This window comes from Argiope bruennichi, chromosome 10 (genome assembly GCF_947563725.1).
Source record: "Argiope bruennichi chromosome 10, qqArgBrue1.1, whole genome shotgun sequence".
Lineage (NCBI taxonomy): Eukaryota > Metazoa > Arthropoda > Arachnida > Araneae > Araneidae > Argiope > Argiope bruennichi.
The window spans coordinates 19,084,806-19,100,833 of record NC_079160.1 but is presented as its reverse complement, the minus strand read 5'-3'; the positions used below and the strand labels follow the sequence as shown (position 1 = coordinate 19,100,833).

The window sequence follows — 16,028 nt, the reverse complement described above, 5'->3', positions numbered from 1 at the left end:
ACTTATTTACTCTTCGAGTTTTTCTTTTCTCTCTCTCTCTCTTTGAAATTGGCATCAGGTATATGATCATTATATGTTTGAATCCCATAGAACAGCTGATAAATCCCATTTAATTGGAAGTTAGTGCATTATTTTCACTTCACATAGTATGAGACTGTTAAACTAATATGAATGCATACATAATTTATTTAAATGTTTGATTAAGTTATATTATACACTAAACAGCTTATCTGCAATAAATAGTTATCTTCTGAAAATCTGTAGCAAAAAAATCAGAATATTATTGTGCATCAGCATAAAGATTAAAATGTTCTGTTTTTATATAAGTATACATTACAAATCTATACTGTCATCTGTTTCTCAATAAAGTGGTATTATATTAGTAAAGTATCTTTTTTAAAAATGTAATATATCATTAAGATATTTTAGAAAAATTTCATCATTAAACTTATGCCTTGACATGACAAAGAATAAAGTAAATGCTGCACCTGAGAAAAATTTTAGATTGATAGTTTTTATGTAAAATTTTATTCAGAAAGGTAATGTTGTTATTATTCCAAGATTAATTCTTTTTTTTTTTAATGTCCAACTACAAATAAATGAAAAGAAAATCTAATTTACTGCTGATAAAATTTATATATCAAATATAAAATAAACACAATGGAAGATTGCATTATAAATATCTCAAAAAAGATGCCACTTTTTTTGTGTAAACTCACGTATTGAATCAAAATTTAGCATGAAATAGTAAAATTTATGCACTCTTATTTAGATCCCTTTCTATTCGCATGAGCTTTCTTCTTTTGGCATGTTAATACAATGATACCAGTATAATTTATGAGTTCTTTTGAAGCTGAACATGTTGCATTTGACATTCTTGGTAGTATGTGTATGTGTAAATATATATTTATACATATTAAACCAAATAAATGTGACACATTCATTCTTAATTGTTACTGCCTGATAATGATTTTCTTTTCATATTATTTAATGATTTCCTTTTCATATTATAATGCATATCTATTTTTGTTAAATATTAATTTGTGAATCAGTGAGAAAAAAAAATGCATTTGATATTATGCTTCTTGAAAAGGAAAATTACAATGTTGGTTAAAAATGGTACATCTTTGAAACATATTCTTTTTCAAATTGTATTTACATGCTTTAAAGAATGGATATCTTTTTACTTCATCTCTTTTCTTTGAAGCTGTATGTTGCATAATTTTTCCAATGCCATCAAAGGTTAATAAATCTGAACAATTTTTGGTAATATACTGTTTCTGTAAATTTCCCTTAAACATTTTTCTGAATAGAAAAATTGTAATTTTTGATCATCATGAGGGTTTTCTTCCGCCTATTTTCTGCTTTTATGTGATTCAGATAATCAAAATTTAATTAAATATCCTTCTTTTGGTTTATTAATTGCTCTTTCTTCAACAATAAATATTAAAGTCAAAGAATAAAAATAATAAAAACCTCTACATATAAAATGCTAACATATATGATAGAAAAATCTCTTTTATTATTTATCATGGAATGGTATCAAACAAATATAAATAAATCAATATAAAAATGTTTCAGACTGCTTCCTTCAGCATTTTTATAGCTGCACTTAATTCAGTACTTCATTAATTAATAGATCTAAAAAGTATTATTATAAATTCTGCATGTCAAACATTTCGTTCAGTTAGAAGAAGGTAGATGTAAAAGAAATCAAGATATAGCCATCAAACAGTTTAATCCAGCATGAAAAGAGGCTTAACCATCACTAAATGGATAATTACGATGATTTACGTACAGAAATAGATGACCATAGTTTTCAAAACTAATAATTTCTCAAAAATGTTTTTTGCATTATCTTAAAACATAAACACTAAGCTAACATTTCTGCTGTTATTTCATAGTAAATAATTATTTTAAATTTGTTGCAGATTGGCTTAATGAAATTTATATTTATAAGTTATATCAAATAAACAATTTTTAAAAAAATACATTCTATATCAAACATTTAACAACCTAAAAAGTCAATTATCTAAGCAAACAACTGTTTGCCAAAAGTGGCTATTAAGTAAGAACGAGTGGCAAAAGATTCAATTTTAAATTAGTATATGGTAAAACATCACCAGATATAACTTACAAACACTTAAGGCAATAAAATGCTCTTTATTACATTATATGGAAAGAAGTTAAAACATGATTAATCCTTTAACTTCATGGTATTTTGATAATTTAAAATTTGTACTATTAATTAGAATGGCAAAATCAATTTGTTTATGTAACGAATTAATGTTTGTGAATAAAAGTCTAGTATCTTAATTGCATTAAAAATGTATACTGAGTGAGTTTTAATTAACTTACAGTTTTGAATTGAAATAATTTTTGAAATGCTCATTAGGCAAGTGCCAACATTGAATCTTTGGGATAAATGGGGCCCACTTACAAAGAGAAAGGGAAGTGGCCTTTTAAAGTGAATTTAAATTATAAAATCTTCAGTTTAATTTTTACACCATAGCATAATATGAATAATTAGTATAATTGTAATGTCTATTGGAATAATTTGTTACAATCCTATTTTCTCAAAATTTCTAGGTTATTTTTAGAAAGGCTGATTTACACATATTCATAGAGGGTAATTTTTAATGTTCTCATGAAAATCATTTTTTAAAAGTGGTTAATTATTTCACATGATTTCATGGGACCAGATAATATCCATGAACTTATGGTTAAACTACTCGGCGCTCAGGGAAAACATAGACTTTTGAAGCTCTTTAACCTTTCATGGAAACTGTGTCAACTTCCTCGGGAGTGGAAGAGGGCTATAATTATCCCTTTCCTAAAACCTGGAAAGGACTCGAGCTCCATGGGGAGCTTAAGGCCCATCTCGTTGACATCTTTCGTTTGCAAGCTCATGGAGAGGTTTGTCCTGGCCAGGTTGAACTTTTATTTGTCCTCAAATGGACTGCTCCCAAAAGAGCAAATATGGCTTTAGAAAAGGACGTAGTACAATTGATCAGATATTATTCTTTTGCAAGAATATCAGAGATTCTCAAAACTTAAAACCAACAATCCACACTGCGGCTATCCTTTTGGACATGAGTAGAACTTTTGACAGAGTCTGTAGACAAAAGCTCATTACGAAACTTTATGATGTTTTTAGTATTAAAGGAAGAGCCCTGCCTTGGATTTTTGACTTTTTACAGCTCAGATCGATTAGAGTAAAATACAAAAACTCTTTGTCTGACCCTTTTGGATTGAGACATGGATTACCTCAGGGGTCAGTATTGAGCCCGTTATTGTTTTCTCTATATATTGCTGGTATCGAAGAGGTAATCAGTAACTATTGTAACTTGGGACTTTTTGCCAATAACCTCATCTTGTGACATTCTGCCTCTGACATAGGGAGAATTGAATCTAACCTCAACTCTGCACTTACTGAGATATGTGCTTTTGCTAAAACACATAAACACTTTCAATACCTCAAGTCCTTGGTTACTTTCTTTACTACCGACTTTGTAACTATCAACCAAGTGTCTTTATGAATGGCTGTCAATTAAATTATGCAAAAAAAATGCCAAATACTTGGGCTACGTTCTCGATCAAAAGACATTGAGCAACCGATATATAGAGGCTCTTGTAAATAATTACCAAATACTTGAGCTATGTTTTCGGTCAAGAGATATGGAGCAACCGACATACAGATGCTCTTGTAAATAAATGTCGGAAAAGACAATATACTTAAATATATTTACGAGACTGGGGTGCAGATGCTAAGACACTGAGAACCACCTACATCTCACTGATCAGACCATTCTAGAGTATGGTTTCCCAATTTACTTTTGTGCCTCAAAAGTTAACTTAGACAAACTTGAAAGAGTGCAATTAAGTGCTTCAAGAATAATTACTGGCCTTCATAATAGCTGCCCTAATGATATTGTACTGTACGAGAGTGATCTACCACCTCTTTCTCTGAGAAGTTACTGTCTTTCAAAATATTACAACAAGCTCTTTAGCTAAAATGATCAGCACAGAACTTCTGCTTATCTTCATTCATGGCATCTCTCGTTTTTTGAGTGGACACACCAAATCCCTCACCTTCCAACACGGATGGAGAATCTTTGCTGAATGTCCTTGGTGCAAGGCAGATCAAGACTCCCCCAATCACATTCTTAAATGTTTAAATTTAAGGGATCCGCTATTGTTTTTGGACTTTTTAGAGATCTTTGGTTTTATGAAGGTGGTATAGTGCAGCTATAACACCTGCAATTAGAAACAACAACAACATCAATTTCCCTTTTTTCTTATTTTAAGCATTAAAATTTGATTTTTTAAAAAAAGATTTATATAATTTTTTTTTATTTGATCGAAATTTCTTTTTTAGTGATTATATAAATGAGCTTAATTTCTTTCTAAACATATTTATGGATGTAAATGTGATTGATAACAGTATGAATGTATTTAACATTCAGATTGGTAATCCATATTATCCAGCATTCAAATTTCATATAACTTTAATTTTTTGTAATTTAAAATAATAGCTAATTGTTATTTGAGCATTTTCATTTTGTGTTCTAATTAATCATCCAAATAATTAAGGTAAATCAAAATGGAGCAACGACACACACACACACACATATAACATTCTTAGCCTTTAATTTAGTAAAATAGGCACCACACTTTAAAGTTCAATCAGATCTTTTTTAACTAAATGTTTATTAAAAATCTGTTAGTATACGTACATCACAATCTAGTTTCAATTTTTCAAGAAAGGTCTACTAATAACCAAGGAGAATATATTTGTATAGTGGTGTGATACAGGCCAGATTATTTAACCAGGGCTGCCGAATTCAGTATGTATATACTTTGGAGGGTAAAAAGTTGCATCTTGGAGCAATTATTTAAAAATTTTAATTAATTAAAAGTTAACAAAAATTGTAGTGTTTTTCACTATAATGTTTGAAAATATTGCTGTACAAAATTAATTTTTACTTCATTTTAAAATTAAAAAATTTATTGATTTTTTTGAAATCAAGATAAAGATGAAAATTTTGAATAGTATAAAATTTTTAAATGTACAACTTTACTCCCATTTTTAAAAAAATATTTTAAATATATTTCACAACAAAATATTTCATTGTTAAAGTAAAACTTAAACTGTTTTCATATTTATAACAAGTTTCTTGTCTTGCCTTTTTCCATAATGAGTAGGTTTCTATTTTTAAAATACTTTTTTGAAATTTGCTTTACTTACAGTTAAGATTTAAACATTTATAGGTAAGCAATGGTGATATTTTTTTAAGTGCTTCTATTTTTAAACACTACAACACTCAATGTAATATATTATATTATTGTTTGAAAATCTTTTTCTTATTTTAAATCACTGAATTGTTTGTTGAATCAGAGAATAAATAATCATCCATTACACAAATTTTGAGAAATATTCTGCGAGACGCATAAAATTTCAATCCTGAATGATTCTATTATCTGGTCTTATATTTTAAATAAAAATCTTTATTTTTATTTTTTAAATTAAAGTTCAAATTCTAAGTGAGATGACAAAAGATTAGATAAATTGAACAATGAAAGGAACAATACAAGGCTTTTTAAATAGAATGTTTGTGTTAACAGAATGTAGCTACTAAATTTTAAAATATCTACCTGAAGAAGTTATCAAGAGAAAACTACATAAAATATTAAATTGAAAATTTAGCAGAAACTATCCAGGTGAGCCAGTAGCCAATCAAATGCATCTAGTGTAAAATAAAAAAACAATGTGCATTATAAATTAAATTTCTCTTTATTTATTTATTTTTTTGTACTTCAACATAATCTAAAATGAAGGATGACAAATTTGAAAATTATCAAATTTGAATGAAAAAAAGCCCTACAATTTTAACAATTGTAGTACCAGCCAGTCTAGTTATTTATAGCAGATCATTTTTATTAACATGAGTAAACTCATGTGCTTGGAATGCATTTAATTCTGTGAAACATTTACCACAGACATTGCATACATGTAACTCTTCATCACCTTCTCTTATTTGACAAAATTCATCGCATAAATGAGTAGAATAATGAGCTTCATATTTTTCCATCTCTTTAAAAGATATATCACATATATTACAAAAAAATTCTGAGTTGTTCATTTCAGTCACATTTGTTGCTGCAGTTTGAAAATTCATCAGATTATCCAATTGTAGGTCATGCATATTTTTACATTCGCTAAATAATTGCTCGACAGAATTTTGATCACAACTGATATTATTCACAATGCTATTATTTGTTATTTTATTTCCCTTTAGGTGAGGTACAAAATTTGCAATCAATGCATTGTCTGAAGAAATTTTCAAATTTTTAAAAATCATTTGATTTTGAAAAGTATTCATGAACACAACTTTTTTCGAAATAGGAAGTTTTGGTACAAAATATTTTGAGTCTTCAGAAGGTGCTTGTTGAAAAGACTTATCAGTTAATACTTTCTTACAAGCCTCCCATACACTACGTTTAGATTTTTCATATTTTACCTTTTTACATGAATGTGGAACATTTAAAAAGCACATTTTTTTACAAGACGGACATGCATATGGTTTTGTAGAATGATCTCGGAAATGAATAGCATAATCCTTTTTACAGGAGAATTTCTTTTGACATAAGTTGCACTCCACTGGTACAGCTGGACGTCCTCTTTTTTTCAGATGAAATTGTTTAAAGTGCAGTGCCAATTCAGCTCTCTTTTCAAAATGGGCATCACATTTGGGACATACAATTAACTTCATTTCTGCTTTCTCACTTTTCAGTGAAGAATTTATTTCAGTACTATCTTTAATTAATCCAGAATCAGTTTCTTGCTCTAAAATAACTTCATTCATTATAGATAGTTGTTGCATAAAATTATTTACATTTTCAGTACACAATTCATATTTATTTGACATCTTCTCAACATCTGATAAAATAAGTTCTACATTATTGTCATTTATTTCTTCCTGTTGGCTTTCATATTGCTGACATATTTGAAATTCGTAGTTTTGCTGCATGCTTTTATTTAATTCAGAATCATTGAAGTTTATATGGGATTGTAATTTATGAAATCGATTCCTTGCTTCAATTATTTTTTTACACGATTCATATACAGTCGATCTTTTAAGAGTAGAAGTTTGAGATCCATTTGGCGCCGCCATTTCGGAAATGTACGTCTAAAATATCAAAATTCTAAACAATTAACAGTTCCTGAAATGATAAGGAAATCAATCAAGAAAAATAAAAAATTAATGTCACATGATTTTATAAAATAAGTTCTTTGGTGCAGACAAATGTAACATCAAAACAAAAGAGTCATTTCACACTTTTGATTAAATTCCCTTGACTTGTTTAGGTCTAAGATGTATAAGAAGGTTTTGATGTGATTTTAAAAGCTTTCATAATTTGTTACAAATCATATCCATAATCTGTCAATTCTCGTTACATTAGGGTCTGTCCACAAAATGCGCCAATGTTTCAGATGTTGTAATTTAATTTACTTTTCTATGACATGCTATAACTATTGAACATGTAAATAAAATTTAAAATTCAAACCCAAAAGGTATTTCCCATCTTTCAAATGTACTTTGTAAAATCAGATAGTAACGAAAGTAAAAACCCGGCATTTATTGTTTACATTTGAAAGTTACAGTTACAGTTCATGAACACTTTCAGAAATTATACAAGTAATTTCTAACATAAAGTGAAAAGTACGTAAGACACCAGAAGCATCATTTTTCAAAATCTTACGTCTCAAATTACCCTCAAAATTACATAAAATTTTAATAAGGGGTTGACTTCATGATGATTAATTGATTCAGAAAAAAAAATGATAAAGTAGTAACGAAAAATTTTCGAAATAGTAATTAACAAACTCTGCTAATGAGTTGGTCGATTGGGACAAATCTTACCCCTTGAGCATTTTCATTGAAACCAGTTTTATGAAGATGAGATAATAAATTTTTAAAAAAAGTTACAGAGGCATTTCATTTTTTTTTTCTTTCTTTCTGAACAACCTTTTATCAAAAGAGTGAAGAACTTCCAGAGTACCAGCGATAGATTGAGGGACATTCGAGATGCTAGCAATAGGTTCAGTAATCTATACTTATAATAAAGCTCAATGTGTGTGTGTGTGTGTGTGTGTTGGCGCTCTACAGGCCAGACCATTTGACATACAGCTACCAAATTTGGTACATGTATACCTTGGAGGCTGGGAATGTGCACCTGGGGTTTCTTTTTTCGAATTTTTAATTAGAATTTTAATTATTAATTAAAAACTAACTTTCCCGCCAAAAAAATCTTCCATTTTCCCCACCGCCAACTTTTCCGCCAAAAATATCTTCCATTATCCCCAGCGCCAAACGAGAAAGGCTTCAGTTTTTTGTTTTCTCCCAACAGTAATGAGGCTAGGGTTAAAATTTTTCGGCGGATTATTTCAATCGGTTCTGTTTATTTTCTTAATGTTTGATGCATTTAAAATTAAACATTGTTAATGAATCAATCTTTCAGATTCATTCTGAAGTACTTTTGAATTAAAATAAAACAGAATAAAGGAAATTAAAAATTTCTAATCCGCATAGCGTTACCCCAACTGGCGTAGAAAAAATCACGTATTTCCGTTACGTAACCGGCGAAGAAAATTCACGCATGCGCATTCTTTTCTGATTGTTGCCATGACAACATGTATATGCTTATAGTTTTAAGTACAACGTTTTTTAAGTAGTTTTTTTAAAACCTGTTTTCAACCGTTTATTTTAAACGATTCGTTTTATTTTCTTAGTGTTTCATGCATTTAAATTTAAACATTGTTAATGAATCGATCTGCTCATAATGAATCTAAGAAAATTTTGTTGACCAACTCTTGAGATATTACATAAATTAAAAAAGATATTCTTTAGTGCCCATAAAGTTTAAACACTGAGTGACTCTATTTTCAGTAATCAGATTATAAAAAAATGCTTTGTTTCAGTAAAAAATATTATTATATTAATTGAAGATAAATTCTTTCCACTTTAATTTAAAGCATAAATTCTACCGTTTTCAACCGTTTATTTTAAACGATTCGTTTTATTTTCTTAGTGTTTGATGCATTTAAATTTAAACATTGTTAATGAATCGATCTGCTCATAATGAATCTCAGAAAATTTTGTTGACCAACTCTTGAGATATTACATAAATTTAAAAAAATATTCTTTAGTGCCCATAAAGTTTAAACGCTGAGTGACTCTATTTTCTGTAATCAGATTATAAAAAAATGCTTTGTTTCAGTAAAAAATATTATTATATTAATTGAAGATAAATTCTTTCCACTTTAATTTAAAGCATAAATTCTACGGGTGCTAACAGAAAATGAGAGAGATACATATTACGTTATGACTGAAGGCCTTTATAATATTATGAATGAATTATATGATAATCAAAATTTGAAGTTTTAAAATATTTTGATGAGAAGCTATTAAAGTAGAAATTGCATAAAATATTTAATTATTAAAATTTTAACGAACATTAAGATTGGCGAACCGGCTGGTCGCCAAAGGCGGCTAGTCCTTAATATTTGCAAAATAGAATCGAAAATATCACGAAACTAGAGCCTAATGGATAAACTCTGGATTGTTAGCCTGAAAGTGCTGTTTTGAGTTTTCAATCTCAATTATCGCACTTAATTACATTAACAAATAACAATTAGAAAGAGGCAATTTAAATATCTTTTCAAACTTCTCTAAGAAATAACATATCAGACATTAATGGACAAATGTTCTTAGGTTGGATACCTTTTTTTTTTTTTTTTTTTTTTTTTTTACTAACTGATCAAAATATTCTTTCCAAAAGTGCCATGCTTCTCAATCAGAGACGGCGTTAGCTGAGGAGAAGGGGGGTAATTGCTCCCTGTCGACAACATCTTGCCTCCCCTCCCCCATCTCTCGTCGAGAGATGGAGAATTTTGTCAGTAAAAGTCTTCCCCAATTCAGGATGGTTATGAAGAACCGCGTATTATCGAAAACGATAATTTAAAAACCACCTTAAATTTAATATATTTAAACAGTCGAAATATCCAAGAAAGGGTTAAAACAGTTTGAAGCGGTTATATTTGGGAAAATAATTGATAGGGTGGCAGGTCATTAAGATGCCGTATTTTGTGTACAATTTTTGACCGACTGATTATGAACTCAATAGGATGTATGCCAAAAACTATAAGTCCGCAGATTTACAGACATCTAATTCTCTTTCATTTAGCTTATAATTTTCACTACTTCTGGCAATATAACCGACAAGGTGATAAATGAAAAAGATATAGTATTTTGTCATAAAAATTTTCATCGGTCGACTGAGAACTCAATGCGATTGATGTCGAAAATGTTAACTAATTCTAATCTAATTTAAATGTCATTCATTCAGCTTATAATTTTCACTACATTTAGCAGAATAATCAATAATCTAACAAGTGATTAAGATGTCACATATTTGCCGACTAATCATTGTCCTTCGGCTATCAGAGGTTATGAAAAAATAAATGTTTTCATCGAGTATTTCGATTACCAGCAGTTGAATTATTGGGGGAATTGAAACTTTGATATTAGGCATGAATAGGGCGGTAGAATTGTTTTCCCTAGTTCCAGAATTTAATAAATAATAGTTCTAAAATAAAATCCGCTTTATTCGTCTGATTGTTACTTCCTAGGTAATGAATTGGTAAATTTATTTTATTTATTTCAATGTCAGAAATCTCTGATTAAAATCTAGTTAATTATTAAAGTAAATTTTATAAATTACTCCTTTTTCTTGACACTCTTGTACAAAGTGCATGCTAAGAAGAGCTACTTTGCTTTGGCCAAATTATGTGAATTCATTGTAAATCACTGGAATAAGTAAATTGCATAATTATAAATTAAGTTTATTTAAAAGTGGAATATGTATTTTTTGCAATCTAATTTATCAGACTGCAATTATAACATTAATGAAATATAATTGACTTCAATTGATGACAAAAAATAAATATATATGCTATGGGAGCGTTTTAGTTACACTGAAGGAGCTTATCCAAATATGCACTAAATTTGTTAAACGAATTACTACCCGAATTCTTCAGATTTTGCATTCAGAATTATAACAATGTAATCGGGGAAATGATGTTTTTAAAATTTCATTTTTCATTTTCTCTTTCAATTATTCTTCCCGGCAAAAACTATATAATTTCAGGTGCTTCTACATTTTTAATAGATTTTGGATAAAGATGCCTTGACAAAAGGATGATTTTATATTCTATGAATAACTATTTCATATATAACGCATTAACCACTTAACATACGAATTTATTTAACTTCCTAATTAAATGATGCATTTTATTTAGGGCAATTATTATTATTTTAATCTCTAGAACAATATAAGGGCTTTTGAAGTAATAATGCGTTTTCAAATGATTTTCGTATTTTAAATTACTTAATTCATTTACTTAATTGAAGATTTAAAATTAATTCGATGCGCGAGTCAGAACGTCATTGTATACGAAGGAGTTAAGAAAAACCAATGCATGCAACTGAAGGGATGAAACTTATTTTTTGGGTGGAATATTAGCTTGGAATAGTTTCGAGGGAAAAAAGTACTTAACCATTAGAACATGAACCTAAAAATGAAGATAGGGAAGTTCATACTCAAAATCTAATTTTTTTCAATAAAATGCATTGATTTTTAAGTTTAAATATACCTAGAAAAATAAATACACGAGGAATCTAATATTTAAGAAGCCCATTTTTCACAATTACATTTTTCAGATATTACATAAAAAGAGTAAATTTGTAAATAGATTTATAAAATATTTTCTCCAACTTCTTAAGAAACAACAACATCGTTGTATTTTTTACGCACTCCATATTGCTTGTGTTAATTATAGTTAAATAAATAAATGACTATAGCTAATTTTTGCTGCGCATGCGCGCTTGTGCACCTCGTATTCTAAATATATCTGACTTCCTGCTTATTTTTCCAATCCTTATTTGAAAATTGTTTTAGGTAAGGGACTATGCTTAAAAAATCGATTTTGGGCGAAAATATCGAATGGTTATTTTATTTTATTTTATTTATTATTCTGGATTTCTAAAATGTTTCTTTTATTAAACTTTGTGAACTTAGTTTCTGAATTCATTTATTATAGCTTCTATGAGAGAAACATGAATTTGTTCATTTAGCCAGACACATCATTCTGGCCCAGTCTGTGCTTCTATCTACATATTACAATCTAGAATAAAATATATCCATATTTTTTTCTAAAATTAGATTTTAGTACAATTAAATCTCAAGAGCTCAAAAGTCTCATAAAAAAACAGATTCAAATATTGGCAACCTTTTGATGGTCAGTAAAAGAAACAGAGATCATTTTATTTGTACCATATACTTACCTGAAAAAATAACTCCAGAATTCTCTTTACGAAATTATTTATTTTTTTAGTTCAGGAAAAAAGTAAAATTAAATCTGTATCTGAGCCCACTACTAAAATATTAAAGCTAGTGTTGATTTTGTTTATTGTTGTAATTACGATGTTTTGCATTTACTGTAGTCACTCTTTAACTTCTGATCCCAGGTTGTAAATTTTTTAATGACTTAGCTACGCAAGAAATCTTTGTTGCTGCTTTTTTTTTTCAAACTCAATACTCATAGGATTATTACAATACAGACGATTAAATGGACAAGACGCTTCATAAGATTGGATGACAATCGAGCCACTAAAAAGATACTTTTATCTAAATTATTTGATTCTAGAAAAAGAGGGATACCAAAACTTAGGTTTACTGTGATGGATTAGGCTTGGGAAAATAACCCTGAAAACTATTAAGGTGAGAAATTGAAAAATTTTAGCCAAGAACAGGACGGCATGGAATGGAATTGTGGAAGGCCAGGGGCTGCCTGGGGCTATCGTGCCATTGAAAAAGAATATCGCTGATGAATAAGTATCTTGTAATCCATTTGTTTTACTCTTCATTCTTTGTAGTAGGCCCTTTAAAATATTGCTAAAAATAGCGATAGCATTTTCTTCATACTTATTGAGAATTTATCCATCGTAGTTGTATAGATTATCATCATATGTGCAATCATTTACAGCACATTATATAGCAAGAATTTTCCGTCCTAAACATGAATATTATCATTCATGTACAAAATTCGAGACAACATCCTCTTCAAACATTTTTATTAGAGAAGATTTCGTTCTCTTTTGAAAAGATAAACGATTAAATATGGATGGAATATGCTGACAATTTATTTTTCAGATATAATCTTAATTTGTTGGAACTGTCGTAGAAATACAAAATGCGGTTGAGGAGTGATCAGAAATTAACGATAACTTCTTTTGATCTAATTTTTAATATTTCTTTCGGGTTTTTTTTTTTGCTTGGTTTTTTTTTACCATCTCTTCCCTATGAATTTTGATCTCTTCAAAACATTCTCCTTTGATTTTGTCAATATCTTTAAGTCCGATCTTATATGCCTGGAAATAATTTACACCAGTTCTCACGAGAAGTTGGCGAACGGATTGTGTTGCCATAACCACATGGTAAACTTTAATAAGTCATAGAGATATAATTGTTTTCTTGATTCACGTAACTTAACGCGTTATTCATTATATTGGTGTTTCAAGAAAATATTCAATATCTATTCGTTATATTTCATCCGTGCGTTTGAACTTCCAATTGATTTCATGGGGTGCTTGAACCCCTGTTGTATACACATATCACACCATGTTCCTGATCAATATATTACTTTTCGCTTGACAGTAAAAAAATTCCTTTTACTTAAATCAAGATAACCTTACTCGGATAATTTTAAGTCAGTTTTAATCATCTGTTGAATGCATAACTCGGCAAGATTCACATAGTTCATGTGTTCGGCTGCATGGGAACAGGGAAGCATTTTAATAGCTGTGTTTAACTAATTAATTGCGGAATTTATTTTTTAAATGTCCCTCTAATCCTCATTTTTAGAATCAAGCGATGACGATATACACAACATAGTAAATTTTGCAAAAAATCATAATAAAGCGAATAAGATTTTATTTTTATTAGATAAATTATTACAGATCGACGGCGCCGAAATGAAGATTTGTGTAGACACGTTGAACACACTTAGCTAAATGCAAATCCCTTTCTCCAGAATTTTCAGCAAAATAAATAGCATTAGGAGGTCAGTGCTCTTCTAAAGTTTCATTCATTCGACTAGGGGACTGAATTTTTCAGAAAATATTTACCTTTTGTAAAACCTCAATTATTTCAGGTTCTTCATGTCAGATGAATTCTAGGGTAGGATTCAGATGAATCAGTGATACAACAGATATTCAGGGCTGAGATTTCTCCTGTATAATAATCTTTAAATGTATTGAACTCACTGCTAAGAACTGTATATATCTCTATATGCATTTTTTATGTCCTTAATATACATTCCTTTGTTATATAGCAAATTCAACTTTATCCTAAATATTTCCGAAGTTTGATATTTTGGGGTCTTCTTTTACTGGGCTAAGCAAAGATAATGGTCCAAACAGTTTGATATTTTTTCTTGCTCTTTTACCATGTTTAACTTTAAAAATTAGCATACATACACTAATGTTTTGTTTATGTTGCTCTAAACAGTGGCGGATTTCAGCATTTTGGCAATACACATTATGAGGAAACTATATTAAACAAATTGATCGGTTTAGTTTTGCATTTCAACACATTTTAAATTTATATACACGTTGATAGTTTATTTTACGTTAATTTTTTATTTCAGTGATTTTGTGGAAATATGTGTTTCTATTTACTCATCAGTAATGATTTATGACAACGCAAAATCCAATATTATTTAAATAATTACATTTAAACAAATACCTGATGCTTATAAATCTATACTTAATAATAAAGTTCAATGTGTGTGTGTGCGTGCGTGTGTATGTGTGTTGGCCTTCTACAGGCTAGACCGTTCGACCTACAGCTACAAAATTTGACACGTGTATACCTTGGAAGTCGGAAATGTGCACCTAGGTGCGAGTTTTTCGAATTTTAATTAATTAAAAATTAAGCAAAATTTTGACGTTTTTCCGCTATAACTTCTGAAAATATTACAGCACAAAATTGATTTTTAGATCATGCTGAAGATCAAGAAATTATCTTTTTAATGATACTAATGTTTTAGCCAAAAAAAATTAATAAATTTTGAAAAAAATAATTTAATCATATTGTTCAACAGTTTATTTCATGCAAAATAAAAATAAAATTTAACTTACACGAGAACGTTACGCGTGCATGGGAAAAATTATTTAATTATTAGCTTTTATCAACGCATTGCCATTACACTGGCAAAAGCTCAATTAAAAAAATAAAATCAACTGTTGTTGCAAATTAAACATATAAAGATGTAATTTTCAGCACGTTTTTGTATGAAATTATATAAATATGCAACATGATATTTTTTGAAAAGTAAATGCTGGAAATGTTTTCTATGATCTTTCACAATACCTATATTACTAATTAATTCAACCATTTTTATTTAAGGCAAATATGGTTTAATATGTACTACTCTAATTGAAGCCTAACAGCTAATTTGTAGACCTTTACTAACAGACATACATCTGTTAACAAATGGTCTAAATGAAATAAAAAATTATATTTTATATAATTTGAATCAATAAATGCTGATGAATTACGAATTTTAAATTTTTACATATATCCTGTGCCCTGTGAGTCATATTTAACAAAAAATTCTTGAAATGCCAATATTTTAAATAAAAAGAGTTGCACTCCAATGAACTACATCAGTCTCTAAAAGTGACAGATTTATAAATATTTGTACAACACTTTTCAATAAAAACTAACGATTTTAGACCACTTCATCCACCGTTTCAAAGATAATACCCCAATCAGCGCCTAGGATTTTTCAAGACTGATTGGTCCCTAGGATTATGAAAATGTTGATTGTTCTAAACTATTCTATTCAAAACTTCATAAATCGATCATAATTGATAGCAAAAGATAGTAACGTTCATTTACTT

The 16,028-nt window shown here is 28.9% G+C and overlaps 1 protein-coding gene across 1 annotated transcript; it reads right to left on the bottom strand.

Moving 5' to 3' along the window:
• Window positions 1-5,921: 5,921 nt before the first annotated feature.
• LOC129987455 (zinc finger and BTB domain-containing protein 41-like) lies at window positions 5,922-6,866 on the bottom strand. Its single transcript, XM_056095437.1, has one exon. It carries the CDS (start codon window positions 6,864-6,866, stop codon window positions 5,922-5,924), a length of 945 nt encoding a protein of 314 aa, XP_055951412.1.
• Between the last annotated feature and the right edge of the window lie 9,162 nt (window positions 6,867-16,028).